A 14,276-nucleotide genomic window follows, 5' to 3' on the forward strand; every position below is an offset into this window, starting at 1 on the left:
ATGGCTTTCATCATCCATTTCTGTTTAAGCCCCTAAACCAACACTTCTTAGCACTAAAGCTTGATTTATTTTTGATGTCATTAGACTGTTGCTGACTGATTGCACATTAACCCATTTAATCCCAAAGTTTTGTTAGTACACAAATTTTATTCTGTGGGCCTCATTATACAAACTATATACCTGCTGAAAAAATAGCACAGACCAGCATGCATTCTATACTGGTCTAAGCTCATGCATGCTGGTCTGGTGCAAGTTTAGCTGGTCATCCAGCACGGCCATGCTGGTTGTCTAGCATACCAGCATCCAAAGCACAACATACGCTGGTTTTGCAGGTGACCAGCCTAATAACTTCCATTGTTGCTGATTAGCATACCAGCACCCAAAACAGAAGATATGCTGGTTTTGCAGGTGACCAGCCTAATAACTTCCATTACTGCTGACCAGCATCCAAAACAAGATATGCTGGTTTTGCAGATGACTTCCATCACTGCAGACCAGCATACCAGCATCCAAAACACAGCCATGCTGGTCTATGCTGGTTAACGTGTCTTCGTTACTTTTACTAAAAAACGTATTAAGCCTTTCTTATCAGAGCTTTACAAATTCAAAGCAACTGCGAGTTTGGACGGGTCAACATGACCGCAGCAGATTGATGGTAATGTTGTGTTTTGGTGCCCCCTAGTGACCAACCGAATATTAGCGCAGGACTGTAAACACTGAGGAGCATTAGCTAAGTTTCAGTTCAGCACGGAGAGATTCTGCTAACGGAAGTATGCTAACGTTACATACCGAGAGAAGAATTAACCTCACAATAAAGTGTTGGATTACTGCCACGCTACATGTGATGGTCAGTAAAAGTCGTTTTCTGCTAACTTTCAAGACTGTTTAGACTGTGTTTCGTCTCGCAGGCACAAAGATGGCATCGCGTTTTTGGGTTTGGAAAACCCAAAACAGACCCGAAGGCTGTTAGGAAAATCCAAGTAGCTGTGTGTTCCTGAAGGCTAGACCAACTTCAAATAGGAGATCCTACAATAACTACAAGTAGGTTGGTCTTAGCTCCCAAAAAGTTTGCATTCTGTCAAACGCTTTGCTAGTAGCCTAAAACAAATGTACGCAAACAGACTTCACTCTAGCGGGTCCAGGCCTCTTTTACGACTTGGTTTAAACTTAGTGCTTATGTCAATACTATAAAACGTTTACCTTTTAATATGGTAGGGTAGCGTGTCCTCAGGAGAAACTCATCGAAATGTCCGTCTATAGCTCGGCTTTATTAAACTCAGCACAGAACAGCGCACAGAAAAGGGAAAAACACTGTCCTCAATATTCCACTCAATAGTGGCATACTCCACTATATTTCACTCGCTGGCATATTCCACTCAGCAGTGACATATTACTCTCAGAGACTGGCATATTCACTCAGAGAGTGGCATATTCCTCTCAGAGACTGGCATATTCCTCTCAGAGACTGGCATATTCACTCAGAGAGTGGCATATTCCTCTCAGAGACTGGCATATTCCTCTCAGAGACTGGCATATTCCTCTCAGAGACTGGCATATTCACTCAGAGAGTGGCATATTCCTCTCAGAGACTGGCATATTTCTCTCAGAGACTGGCATATTTCTCTCAGAGACTGGCATATTCCTCTCAGAGAATGGCATCTGGCATATTCCACATGTGGCCAGAATGTGCCAGTGGCATGATAAACGTAATTTACTTTCATTCCAGTGCCAGAAAATTGTTAACAGGCCAGTCCACTGAATAGTGCAGCTTTATAATTATTGCAAATAATTATACATACACGAACATAAAAAGCATTAGGATCCATAACATCTCAATTCACATACCAGAATTAAAAATGAAACAGACAAAAACAAAACAGAGCCCAATTGTGATATTTTGATCAAGTTTATTACAAAGCGCTCATCGGGGTTAAACCAGAGGGTAGTGAAAAAGTAATAAAAACATAGTGGCTGCTGAGAGGAGTTTCTTTACCAGTCTTTCTTTTCATGTCTAAAAAAACTGAATGCTGCTACAGTTTCTGGAGATGATGACACTCTCATGACGTACTCCCTTTTGGCACCCGCCCATTTGGGTTATGCCCCTCCCATTTGCAGGTTTTCCCGCATGCAGTATTACTGTACTCTGAAAATCAGAGCCGTCCTCTCTGCAGACAGTTTGAAATAAAAGGGCTGAATCATTCTCTGTGTCCTGCAGAGCGGTGCAGCGTTTTACCTCAGCTCAGTCAGCTCGTTCAACAATACAGACCTTCTTACAGGTAGGCTTCTTTAATTATTGTGTTTAAGTTTGTACTGTTGAATTTCAGACTGCAAACAAGACTGGAATGGCTGATCTTTTTTATAGGTCCTGAGCTTTTTAAAGAGCATAACACTTTAATAACAAATGTGTGATCTGGCTTTCACTTTCATATTTCATAAGATCATTCAAAAGGTGGGTGTCATATAACTGTCTTCTTTCCAGTCAAATAGATGGGTAATGTAATTTTAAAAGCATCTTTGATTTTCGGCTTTCAGCAGTAAATTGTAAGCATAAAGCATTATGTATATGATCATAAAACACATTTTCTGTTAATTTGAGGGGAACTTTTACCAAAAAAATTTCATGCAGTTACTGAATAATTTGCCTTACGATTTGGGCATGTAAATTCAGGTGGAAAAAATGAAATATACACTGGAGGATAAGAAACTACATACAATCTACATTCTTATAATAACTCTCCAATAATCATTAAAGAAGTGGTTCACCAAAAAAATAAAAAGTACACAATTTCCAAGCTGATTAGCTGTTTAGTGTTTGAGGCTAATGTAGTAGAAGTCCATAGTCTTCCATTACTTTTTAACTGCACAACCCACATCTACAGGGCACAACTAACTAAGCAGGCATTGGACACAGAGTTGTTTTCCACTTTCTCTTTTTGGGATAAGTGGAAAATTGCATGACCTGCATTCTTCCATTTAACCTGAGATGAATTGGATATGCTAGAGCGCAGAATACACTAAATATACAGGGCAGATGCTCTACTACTCTGAGTTCAGTTCCAGTCCACCTGACTCAGATTCTCAGATGCTCTTGAAGGCCTTGCCTTAGCATCAGGTGGGTTAGATTAAGGCAGGTGTTGTGCCGAATTCGGAACCCCTGCCGGGAGAAGCACCCCCTCTCGGGAGCTCGCACACCGTCTTTTACTCGAAAGCGGAGGAGATCCGCTTTCACTTTGTACCAGCTAAAAAAACATGAGGATCACACTCATTTCTTCTAAACTACAGTGACTCGTAAATGATAATAAAAGAGGATAATGGAGCCTATATACACCCTATGACACTGAGTCTGCATTCACCTCATATACAAGATAATTTACAAGTACTTGCTGCTTGCAAACATATACTACTACAGTAATTTCATAGTCAACTCCAGGGAATGGTAGTGCTTTATATGACAGACCACTTGCCAGGAAGTTCATCCCCTCGTAGTTTTTTGCTGAATTGTTGTTACAGCCATGAAAATGTATTGCAGAAAACACACGCTGGCTCTAAGTGTATATCACTAAAATATTTCATAACTGTGTACATAGAAAAAAAGGTACAAGACGATACTTTTTAAGTCAGTCCACCTGCTAGGAAGAGCGTCCCCTCTTAAATCAGGCTACGGGGTTGTTGCATCGATGAAACACAAGTATCACATGTTGGTCACAAATGTGTATGACTAAAATGTGTCAGCAGATAAAAGGCTGTGGGGGATGCTATGTAAGGCAGTCCACCTGCCAGGAAATGCACCCCTCCTAAATCTGGCTACATTATTATTACTTTCAGCTAATACATACTGGTCCCAAATATGTGTGATTAAAACATTCCTCTTTATTGATCCACGCATGAATTGATTTTAGTCCCACATATTTGGGACCAACATGTGATAACTGCAAGTTTTAAGGATGCAGTAACCACGTACACGATTAGAAATAAAGGTACTATGCGTGTACATGTTTTGCTCATCAAGGTAATGATAATGTAAACATGCCCTCAAAGGTACAACAGTGGTTTTAAGGTCCAATTGTGTACCTTAAATAGGTTTTTCCCAGTGGAAAAGTACGTATTTGTACCTCTTCTTAACCTAATGTTTTAAAACAGAACAATAAAATAAAACGCCTAGAGACGAGACAGGGTGTGTGGAGTCAGTACAACTTAGAAAATATAATTTCAATGGATCATGATACCATTATGTATACTGACTAAAGGTGCTGAGATGTGCCCTTGAGGGTACCACCCCAGTGACAAGAGGGGTACTGTCCCAGTGACAGTTTCATACCTTTTTTCCTAAGACTGTAACTAAATTTAAGAGGGGTGCATTTTCTGGCAAGTGGACTCCCTCAAAAGGCATCCCCCTTTAAATTTCTTTCTGTTGCCACAACTATGACATATATTTAGTAATACATGTTTGGGCCCATATTTGTAGCCTGATTTAAGAGAGGGGGCTTTTCCTGGCAGGTGGATCCTCTTGTAACTTTCTTTCTATGTACACTGTCATGAGATATTTTAGTGATATACACTTAGAGCCAGCGTTTTCTGCAAGAAATGTTCATGGCTGTAACAACAATTTAGCAAAAACTGTGAGGAGAATTCATTTCCAGGCACGTGGTCTGCCATTCCCTTGAGTGGACAATGAAACAACTTACTTGTACAAGTTACACGGCAGCAGTATCAGTGTATCCAGATTATAATGGGTTACATTTCCTTTTAGATTTTTAACAAGTCACAGCCTTTGCTGCAAGACTTCTGTCAAAATTTCTCAGCTATAAGAGTGAACAGTGTATAAAACTTAAACCAGATTGGTGAGAAACGCGGTTAGTGGCGAGATTCATTTGTATATTTCGTTGTGAAGGAAAAGCAACGTGCAAGTGTTGTATACGAGGTGAATGCAGACTGCGTAGAGTGCGCAAACAGCGGTGTATACAGGCTACATCATGCTCTTTTATCATTACCTATGAGTCACCGTAGTAAAAGAAACAAGCGTGATCATTTGCACGCAGTCGATACAAAGTGAAAGCGGATCTGCTCCGCTTTCGAGTATGAGACGTCGGAGCAGAGTTGAGCAGCCTTGTTTTATATGTGATGAAAACCTAAATATCTCTTTATTAAACGCATCAGTAATGAAGGACGGCCAGCAGCCTCGGATTGTGGTGGTCGGTGCTGGTGTGGCTGGACTCGGAGCGGCCATCAAGCTAAAAGAACTGGGCTTCACTGACGTCACTGTGGTTGAAGCGGCGGACACTGTTGGAGGCAGAGTAGCCAAAGCGAATATAGGTAAACTCTGCTGAATGAATGTATACACTACTGTTCACAAGTTTGGATTCACCATTCCAAAGTTTTTAATAGTGTAAAATCAATTCGGTTGCATAACCGTTGAAATGGCTGTATAGCATTGAAAATTATTATAAACATTTGTATTTTCATCAAAAATTTTAAAGCTATTGTAAATAGATAATTACAGTATATTATTTAACATGTAATAACATCTTCCTAAAATATTTAAAATATTGAATAAAACATCTAAAATACTGTGATTAGTTTATAGTATAGTAGTTTATTATATTGTATTATCAACAAAAAACAAAATGACTAATGATTACAACGTTTTGAGGTCGTCTCTGCAAGGACTAGTTTTGCGAAAGAGGAAATCAGAAAATGCTCCTGAACACATGATCTGGATTTCACTTCTCGTATTTTGTGTGAACAGCACTGACTCTTCATGTGACGCAGGCTATTTTTAATGATAAAATTGCTGAACGTAGAACTTCATTTGCCATTACATAGCCCTTGCCTGATTATTGTCACGTCCATCCTACATTTCATTGATCTGTTTGTTTTGTGCAGGGAAGGCATGGGTTGACACTGGAGCTCAATATATCCATGGTTCATCTGAAGAAAACCTGTTCTACTGTCTTTTAAAAAAGTATGGCCTTCTCAGCCAAGTCCCTGATGAGGGAAACACCGTGTTTTACAGACACAACGGAAGCAAAGTCGAAACAGAATTTGCCGAACATGTGTACGAGGCGGGGGAAAGAATCATTCGGGATCGTGGAAATATCTCGGGGGGAAGCTTAGGAGAACGTTTTGCAGAGAAAGCTCATGCTGTCATTGAGGCCTCGCAGGCTGATAAGAAGAGTGTGCAGGGTGTTCTTGCCTTGGTTGGGAAAGACTACCTGCTTAGCATTGCAGCCTCAGACCTTCACAACGTCTCTGCAGATTCATGGCAATATTACATCAACATGGGGGATGATCTCAACGTGGAAGGGTAGGAAAAATGTTCAGATCAGACCAAGTTTACATTCAAACTAAAATCTTAAAGTGATGACTCAGTGGCTCACTGTCCCAAGTCTGCTTTAGTTTTGCACTGAAACTATGAGGCTAATGTGTCTAACAAAGAGTGGATCAGGTCAGCATTGTGCAAACTGCATGCCTAAAGCATCACACACTTGCCTCAAGTCAAGTCAGTGTGAATTGGAAATCATAATGCATTTTTCTTCTGCACACTGAAGTATTTCAGATTGAAATGCAGTATCTGGGCAGATCTTTGAACTAGCTGAGCATTTTTGCTCCATCTTAGGCAGGGTAGTCGGAGTGGGTGGTGAAGCATTATATTATTGGTTAATATTGTTTTTCCATGCCCACTGGTGCATGGTGACGTAATCAAACCTCAGATGTTTTACAGATGGGTACAAGTCATTACATTTTGATGTAAGATTACAGTAACAGTAAAACAGTAATTTTTGCATTAAAATGAAATGGTGTGGTTGATTTCAGGTTGAATCGATAGACATGATTATGTAGTTTCTGACACTCTGTGGCATACTGTTATCTCTAAAAATGGACAACGGTACATACAAAACTCAGGTTTTAAAATCGTTGCTACTAGTGGTTTCACATATGCAAGGTATCTTTGCGTACTTTTATTGTATGCAAAAGTTTAAACACCCCGGTGAAATGTTTTGTTGATTTTTGAAGTGAAAATAAGTTAACATGTCCTCTACAGAGAACAAACGTAAATATGGTATTTTTCAGCAAATGTTAGTGCACAATATCTATGAATTTGATGAGTTTTTTCTTCTGAATATGTTCAGTTCAACAAAAAAAACTGTAATTGTGCATTAAACTGTGCAGAAGTGTGTTCTCTGTAGAGGATATTTTAACTTTTAACTTAGAAAATTAACCCAAACTTTTGCATACGACTGTAAGCGTTTAGTTTACGGTGCAAACTGGTGGCTGTAAGCTTGTTACTTGTTAGCTGCCTTAGCTGCAAAGCTCCATAAACTGAAGAGACACTAAACATGTCTTGACTTATCAAGTACATTTTGGTTAAGAGGAAAATTGGATAAATTCGATTTTTAGTTGAGTCACTGCTTTAATCCGAAACAGGGTTAATGTTGTTGTCCAAATTAATGTTTCACTGTTTTAGGTTCATGTTTCAAATAGTGGAAAAGTTAGCAGAGGATTTCCCCAAGGAGCGTTTGCTGCTGAATAAAGCAGTAAGAAAGATCGAGTGGGACGGCTCTTTCCCTGGTACAGAAGGCCTAGAATACCCTGTGCGTGTGGTGTGTGAAGATGGAGCGGAGATTCTGGCAGATCATGTAATCGTCACTGTATCTCTTGGTGAGTAGGTTTATGCACATAAAACAACAGTTGTATGCAAAAGTTTAGGCACCGCTGGTCAGATGTCACATTTAGTTGATTTTGTAAGTGGAAAAAAAATTAACACCACCTCTGGAACAAACTTAAGTATGAAACGGTTCTTGTAACCAGCTAACAATCTTTCTAGTCTTGATTTTATCACTTTTCTTTGCAGAATGCTTCTAGTTGAGAAATATTCATAGATCATCTTGTATGCACAGCATGTTTAAGAACCTTTATCTTTTGTTTATTAATAGTTAATGGTTGATTTTGATGTATGGTTTGCATCATTGTCCTGTTGTAACATCCTACCTCTTTTCATCTTCAGATATTAGCTCCCAGGCTTTGTTGATATTTAATAGAGTCTTTTCTTTACTCTCACAACCCCAAAGCTTAATAGATCCACACTGATGCTTAACAGTTGGCGAGGTGTTCTTTAATTGAAATGTTTCTCCTTTTTCTCCTTAAACATACCTTTGGTGTTTGTCGAAAAAAAAGTTCCATCCCCAAATATTTGTCCCGTCAGTCCACAGCACTTGTTTCCCAAATGCCCCTGGCTTATCTAAGTGTTTTGCATACTTCAGATGTTGATTTTTTTTAATGACATCAATTTGTTTTCTGATTCCCCTCCATGTAGAAGATGTTTGTGTAACAACACTGTGTAGTGGGCCGGGGCATCACCTCTCCCATCCTTGTAGTTGACGATAATGTGGGGTTTTGCTTAGCATAGCTGACCAGTCTACGAGCAGATTTTTTCTGAAATTGTTTTTGAGTTTCCAGATCTTGTCTTGATTTTAACAGTTCTCCTTAACTTCCCTTTCTGAATGGCATTTAGGACATAAAAAATTACAAGCTGGAACAACACAAGTAATTTGATCAGAGGTGCCCAGAGTTTTGCATACAGCTGTATGTGTCTGAATTTTACCTGGTCAATTCATCCTTCTTTTTCAAGCCCACACATTATTGTTTAACAAAGCATAAGTCTTTTGTTTTTGATTCTTCATTTGGGTAATGGAATAGAGACATGGCTCACACAGTTCTCTAAAAGCACATATTTTTTTTCACAGGTTGCCTCAAAGCTGAAGCAGCTAACCTCTTTAACCCCAGCCTCCCAGCAGAGAAGATGGAGGTGATTGAAAACCTATCTTTTGGCAACATGGCTAAGATTTTTCTAGAATATGAGGAAGCCTTCTGGGAAAAGGATGTCAGTCGCATTAGTCTTATTTGGGATGACGATTCTATTGCATCTGTGTCCACCAGTCAAACCGAGTGGCTGAAACACCTGAACGTGTTTACTGTCATGAAACCTGAGGAAAGGTAACGGCTGTGTTGAACGACAATAAAATCATTTTTATTTTAACTCCTTACCATTTACAAAGCTAGCAGCAGATCCAGACTTCCATTTCTTGCTCCTACACCCTCATAGTATCTCATTTGCATTGTTTTCCATGTAGGTGCTGAAAGACTTGGGGCATGCAAAGCACTTAATGATTAAGCACAGGCAAATTAGATTCATTTAAAAGTAACATGAGATTATTGGTACGAAAAGACACATTTGATTTTTAAATGTTTATGTGTTACAGGTTTGGCAATATTCTGATTGGTTGGTGTCCTGGAGATATAGCTGACCTGATTGAAACCATGACAGAGAAGGAATTAGCCAGTGCCATCACTGAACATATCAGGATTTTTACTGGTAAATTAACCATGAACTATTTCATTCACAAAACTTGAAGGGCCATGATCTGAAAATAAATGTAGTTGTTTTTTGAATTAAGTAATCTGATATATTATGTAAACATTGTCAAGTTTCAAAATGTACAATTCAGATTTAAGTCCATACTGTCTATCTGTGGATACTAAACTACAGAAACAGCCCATGTTCAAGTCACTGTTTTTGTGATGTCACAAAAACTAGTACCTTTACATTATATCTGCCTATTCAGCTTGACAGTAGTTTAGTCCCATTTATTCATTGGAATTAGGGCACGATACAGGGCAACTTGTCAGTGCACTGATCAGTTAGATAACTAGTCTTAAAGGCACAGATAAAGAGAGGTTGAAGAACTGTCATGTTAAAATAAATTATGATTGTTTTTGGCACATCAAATACAATAAAATGTAAGTGGACATCAGAGAAAAAATAAAATACAGGAACAGTGTAGGATATAGAGTGTTTAAATAAGCCTGTTTTTCTTCATATTGTTTTTTATCAGGGTTTTGATTAATACTTATAGAAAGTATCAAAAGTATGTAAATGAATTTATGAAATTATAAATTTGTCAGAACAAAAATCTGAAATGAGATATTCATTCTGTCTCTCTAGGAAATCCACATATTCCTCCACCAAAGAGTATTCTGTGCACACAGTGGCGTAAAAACAACTTGACGCGCGGTTCCTATACTTTCCTCCCTGTTGGTGTAGATGGGAAAGTCATGGATGTCCTGGCTGAGCCTTTGTTGGCCACTAAGAACCCTAACAAGGTGACTGCCTTTTCATAAGACTGAAGTCACATGACTCTGTATTATAGTTAACCTAATGAATAACTGTAGTAACAGTAAGAATGGATACATGTATTGGCAATAACATTTTTGAAACATTCTTTCACTGAAAATGTACTGAAAATATGGAAGGTCATGTTCATTTGCAAATATGGGTAGAAGAAGAATATTTAAAAATGTGTGCACCCTTTTATTTGAATATAATTTGGTTGTTTGTGTTCCAGGATCTTCAGGTTTTGTTTGCTGGAGAGGCAACCATAAAGACTCTGTATGGTACAGTGCAGGGATCTATAACCTCCGGACACAGAGAAGCAGAGAGGCTGGCGCAGCGTTATGGCAGGACAGCACCCCCTGCTGTTCACTGTGAGAGTCACACTTAAGGGCCCACTGTCACACATTCTTCCCTGAGTTCCACTCTTCCAAAAAGAGTCCTAACTGATTTACAGACCTTATCTTATGGCCTCATAACCACATGACCTCTCTAACAGATTGTTTTTTGCCTGTGCTTTTAAAACTTACCTCATATTTTTAAATATATTTTTCTGCAGTTTCCTTTCAAGATCAATAAAGATCTATCTGTCTGTCTGTCTGTCTATCTGTCTATCTAAATGATCACTGTTCCATTATGCCTTAAAAAACAATCCAAGATGAAACAGTACTAACTTCATCATGAACTGGCAGAGTTAAACTGCTGCAGAACAGGCAAATGTATCATCCCTGTTGTGACAAAACCTCATATCTCCAAAATACCAATTGCACAGGAAAAGGAAAAAAAAAGTAATTCTGGAGTATTTCTATTGTTCCATTCACCATGAAATATTAACACATTGTAAAGGGCATTTTCAAAATCTGAAAAAAATAATAATAAGTAAATAAAAACAAAAATGGAAATATGAGGTTTTGTTCCAACAGCAATGATATGTAAATACTTTGGTTTTTGTGACATCTAAAAAAATGGGCTGTTTTTCCAGCTTAGCTTCCATACTGCAAATTATTCTTCAAAGTCCTTTTTTGCCGTCATTGTAAAGTGTTCATGGGTTTGTATGAGACACTATTATAAATTGACATTATTATTATACAGGGAAATTTTGTTTTTCTGTGTTGGGCTTGTGGGCCCTTGAAAGTTAAATCCATTCCACTTGCTCGTTCTATTTGTGCATTCTACTTTTCTTTTTCAAAAGATTTTTTTTTTTCAGTTTTGCTGTTTGCAGTATGAACAATAAACAATGTGGAGGTGTAATGACAATATCATGAACGAAAGTTTATGATGAATGGTGAATAATTGTGTACCCCATACAGAAAATAAGTATATGTAAAGTGCATTTATCAACATGAAAATGGCCAAAAATTTATTTTAGCTTAGTGTACTTTAGTGTGTAAAAACATTTTAAAATGAAACAGTATATTCGAAATGTATCTCACATATGATAATACATGCCCGTGTGTTTCTTTTCCATATGATCTCACATGACTGACACTCACCATAGAGTGAATAGCCACAAGCACAGTCTTTTGCTTATCAAATTATCATTGCTGAAGAACCAGCAGATTATACAGTTTGTCTATAATTCCAGTTTGATTATTTTTGATCATAAGTGTTACGCCTATAGATCTACCTACGGTTACGACCTTAACAAATCCGCTAGATTTAATGAACGTGTAGTGGGAAAAACGAAGTGGGGCAGACAGTCTGTTTTGTTTCACAATGAATGACAGCTGTCGTTGTAATACATTACAGCCACGAGTTTTTCATTTTATTTTCATTTTCTGTTCAGCTTATTTTCATTTTGTTCTATGTTTCGTTACGTGGTGAACTACAGTAGGAACCATTCTCTATGCCGTGTTTCTGTACGGCAAAATTTTACAAACACATCTTATGGTTAGTGTGGTTGGTGGTGACCTTTTCTTTTCCAGCATCGTTTCAGGAATGCAGTAGATAAAAAACCCAACTCAATGTTATGAAAATGGCTCTGCATAAAGTCTGGATGAATGGCAGGAGTGTGTTCAGGTGAGTAATAAAACAGCGGTGCTGTCAGTTTGGTTAGCTTAGCACAGCTAACGTTATGCTGGTGTGAGGGAGCAGTGAAGTTCAGTTTATCACCAGGATGACTAACCTAGCTAAAATATCAGAGTGTAGAGGAGGTTTAAACAGGTTTAATACTGACTACTTTAAACTGTACATAGTGCTCGTGTTTGTTAAGCGTATAATCTTGTAGAACGAGATGTAAGATGACTCATCGTTGTAGAGAAGCTTTATTCAAACTATGTTTATAGAATTCATACCAAGCAAACCATGAAAGCCTGATTGCATCGTTTGGGAGTGATACAAGTGCTGCACGTTTAACACTGTATGCGGAGAGTTTAGAAGAAACCTTAAAGTCCCCCGCTTTTTTTAAATAAAATGTTAAACGTAGTATGTGAACTTTAATGTTCTAATGTTCTGTTCACTACCCATTGAAATTAAGCTGCAAAACAGCCTGTTTTAAAATCAGTTGTTTTTGTGTTTTCGTGAACTGTGTTCAGACACTGTTCGCTTTTTTAATCAGTGACCATGGTCTTCAGTACCTTTGGCGTAGGCACATCATTTCATACAACTTCAGAATCATAACTTCAGGTCCAGCTACCTCACAGTCAGATGTAGCGTGAGCATGGTGAGCCCAACTCTTTCAGAAAGTTAAGAAAATAGCTGCAGCCACAGTTTGGCAGTCAGAGTTATAAATCAAAGTTTTATTGTTCTATAAAAAGCTGTCTGTAATCTTTGACTTGTTTCTCTGAGTCACCCTTTCACTTTCACTGAAGTAGACTGTGTCTGAAGTAACAAGCTCTCTTTTCCCTGCTGCTGTGAATACAAGTGAATACAGATCTTGAATTATGTGACTTTCCTCCATCTTAGGTGTCTTCAGGAAGTGATCTCCCAAAGATGTTTAGTTGCTGTATCGTCATTTCACACCACGCACGCTCAGTCAAACTCCAACAGAAGCTCAGTGGTGCGCTGTGGCAGGCAGAGATATGAGCGGTTGTACCCAGTCTTGTTGGTGCGTCCAGACGGGTCCACCATCAACATCAGATACAGGGAGCCTAAAAGAATAGTAATGGTTAGTATAATGTTTTGTGGTATGCTGTATATGTTGTCCTAAATCATCTGAACGTTCATGTCGCCACTGTCTGATCAAAACCTTTTTCTCTGTTGTTTCTAATTATCATTTGAAAACTACATCTGCCCTTTACATTCTGTGAAAATTTCATGACCAGTAGAAATGGTCCAGAATTACCTAATAAATCTTTAAATGAACTTACATTAAAGGGTCATTTTTTCCCTTGTGAAGTGTTTTGGAAAGGTTTTGTTACAACAGTGATGATAAACAGCACCCTGCAAAAGTCAAGAGACCACCTTTTCATGTATTTGCAAAAAAACATGTATTTGACAGAAAAAAAATCCAGAAGCCTCAGTGACAAAATATAACAAAAATTTTCAGTATTTTTTGTGTCCAACCTTTTCTGTTATTACAGCTTTCGTTCTTTTTGGGAGTCTTGCTTTCAGTTTTTGAAAGAAATCTGCAGGGATAATTTTCCACACCTTCTAAGTTCATTCTTGGAAGTTACTTACAATCTCTGCTTCTCGTGATCGAAGTATTTCCAAACACAATTGGGAGCTTCACATTGAACGCTTTTGTCTAATTATATGTTAAATATATGTTTTTTGCTTTTTTTCCCCCTCCAATTCTGAAAAATTGTAATGAATGGCCATTTTGAATGGAAATTAAATAAACAAAAGGGTGGTCTAAATTTTCTCCTTAGATGCCTGTGGATATTACCACTCTCTCAGAGGAGGAGAGGAAGATCAGGATGCGTAAAAGGGGTCCTAAAAAGACAATGGTTAAAGCAAAGAAGGATGACTTTGAGGATGACTTCAAAGTGGACGACTACAGCAAGTTCTGGAAGAAAACATGAACCAAGGACCGAGGCTCACTTCATTTGGCTTATTTATACTGTTTCACATGTACAAAGCATATTTACACTGCTGTGATTTTGGTGTCATTAAAGGTTTCTGAAATCTACATGGTTATGGATCTCTCTCTTTGACTTAAATTAGACAT

At 38.2% G+C, this 14,276-nt stretch overlaps 2 protein-coding genes across 5 annotated transcripts; both read left to right on the forward strand.

Moving 5' to 3' along the window:
* The first annotated feature begins 690 nt into the window (after positions 1-690).
* Positions 691-10,764, forward strand: paox1 (polyamine oxidase (exo-N4-amino) 1). 4 transcript variants are annotated; one of them, XM_036579187.1, is made up of 10 exons: positions 691-770; positions 909-1,041; positions 2,116-2,276; positions 5,158-5,313; positions 5,884-6,304; positions 7,466-7,659; positions 8,745-8,994; positions 9,261-9,373; positions 10,004-10,161; positions 10,404-10,764. In XM_036579187.1, exons 4-10 carry the CDS (start codon positions 5,160-5,162, stop codon positions 10,557-10,559), a joined length of 1,446 nt encoding a protein of 481 aa, XP_036435080.1. In that variant the 5' UTR covers positions 691-770; positions 909-1,041; positions 2,116-2,276; positions 5,158-5,159; the 3' UTR covers positions 10,560-10,764. The 4 variants fall into 4 exon arrangements, with proteins under 4 accessions (XP_036435080.1, XP_036435081.1, XP_036435079.1 ...); XM_036579188.1 differs by having other exon boundaries at positions 2,216-2,276; XM_036579186.1 differs by lacking the exon at positions 909-1,041 and having other exon boundaries at positions 702-847; positions 2,216-2,276.
* A 1,276-nt stretch (positions 10,765-12,040) lies between these two features.
* On the forward strand, positions 12,041-14,237 carry mrpl55 (mitochondrial ribosomal protein L55). Its single transcript, XM_036579190.1, has 3 exons — positions 12,041-12,187; positions 13,073-13,274; positions 13,978-14,237. The coding sequence occupies exons 1-3, from the start codon at positions 12,138-12,140 to the stop codon at positions 14,128-14,130; spliced, it is 405 nt and encodes a 134-aa protein (XP_036435083.1). The 5' UTR covers positions 12,041-12,137; the 3' UTR covers positions 14,131-14,237.
* Positions 14,238-14,276: the final 39 nt, after the last annotated feature.

Source organism: Colossoma macropomum, unplaced genomic scaffold (genome assembly GCF_904425465.1).
Source record: "Colossoma macropomum unplaced genomic scaffold, Colossoma_macropomum, whole genome shotgun sequence".
Taxonomy (NCBI): Eukaryota; Metazoa; Chordata; class Actinopteri; order Characiformes; family Serrasalmidae; genus Colossoma; species Colossoma macropomum.

Excerpts from the sequence above, each read along its gene's own strand:
- paox1 (XM_036579186.1), top strand. The coding sequence starts at position 773 with ATGCTAACGTTACATACCGAGAGAAGAATTAACCTCACAATAAAGTGT. Across the intron at positions 5,314-5,883 it reads AGTAGCCAAAGCGAATATAG|GGAAGGCATGGGTTGACACT; the intron begins GTAAACTCTGCT and ends TGTTTTGTGCAG. Across the intron at positions 10,162-10,403 it reads CCACTAAGAACCCTAACAAG|GATCTTCAGGTTTTGTTTGC; the intron begins GTGACTGCCTTT and ends TTTGTGTTCCAG.
- mrpl55 (XM_036579190.1), top strand. The coding sequence starts at position 12,138 with ATGAAAATGGCTCTGCATAAAGTCTGGATGAATGGCAGGAGTGTGTTC. Across the intron at positions 12,188-13,072 it reads AATGGCAGGAGTGTGTTCAG|GTGTCTTCAGGAAGTGATCT; the intron begins GTGAGTAATAAA and ends CCTCCATCTTAG. Across the intron at positions 13,275-13,977 it reads AGCCTAAAAGAATAGTAATG|ATGCCTGTGGATATTACCAC; the intron begins GTTAGTATAATG and ends TTTTCTCCTTAG.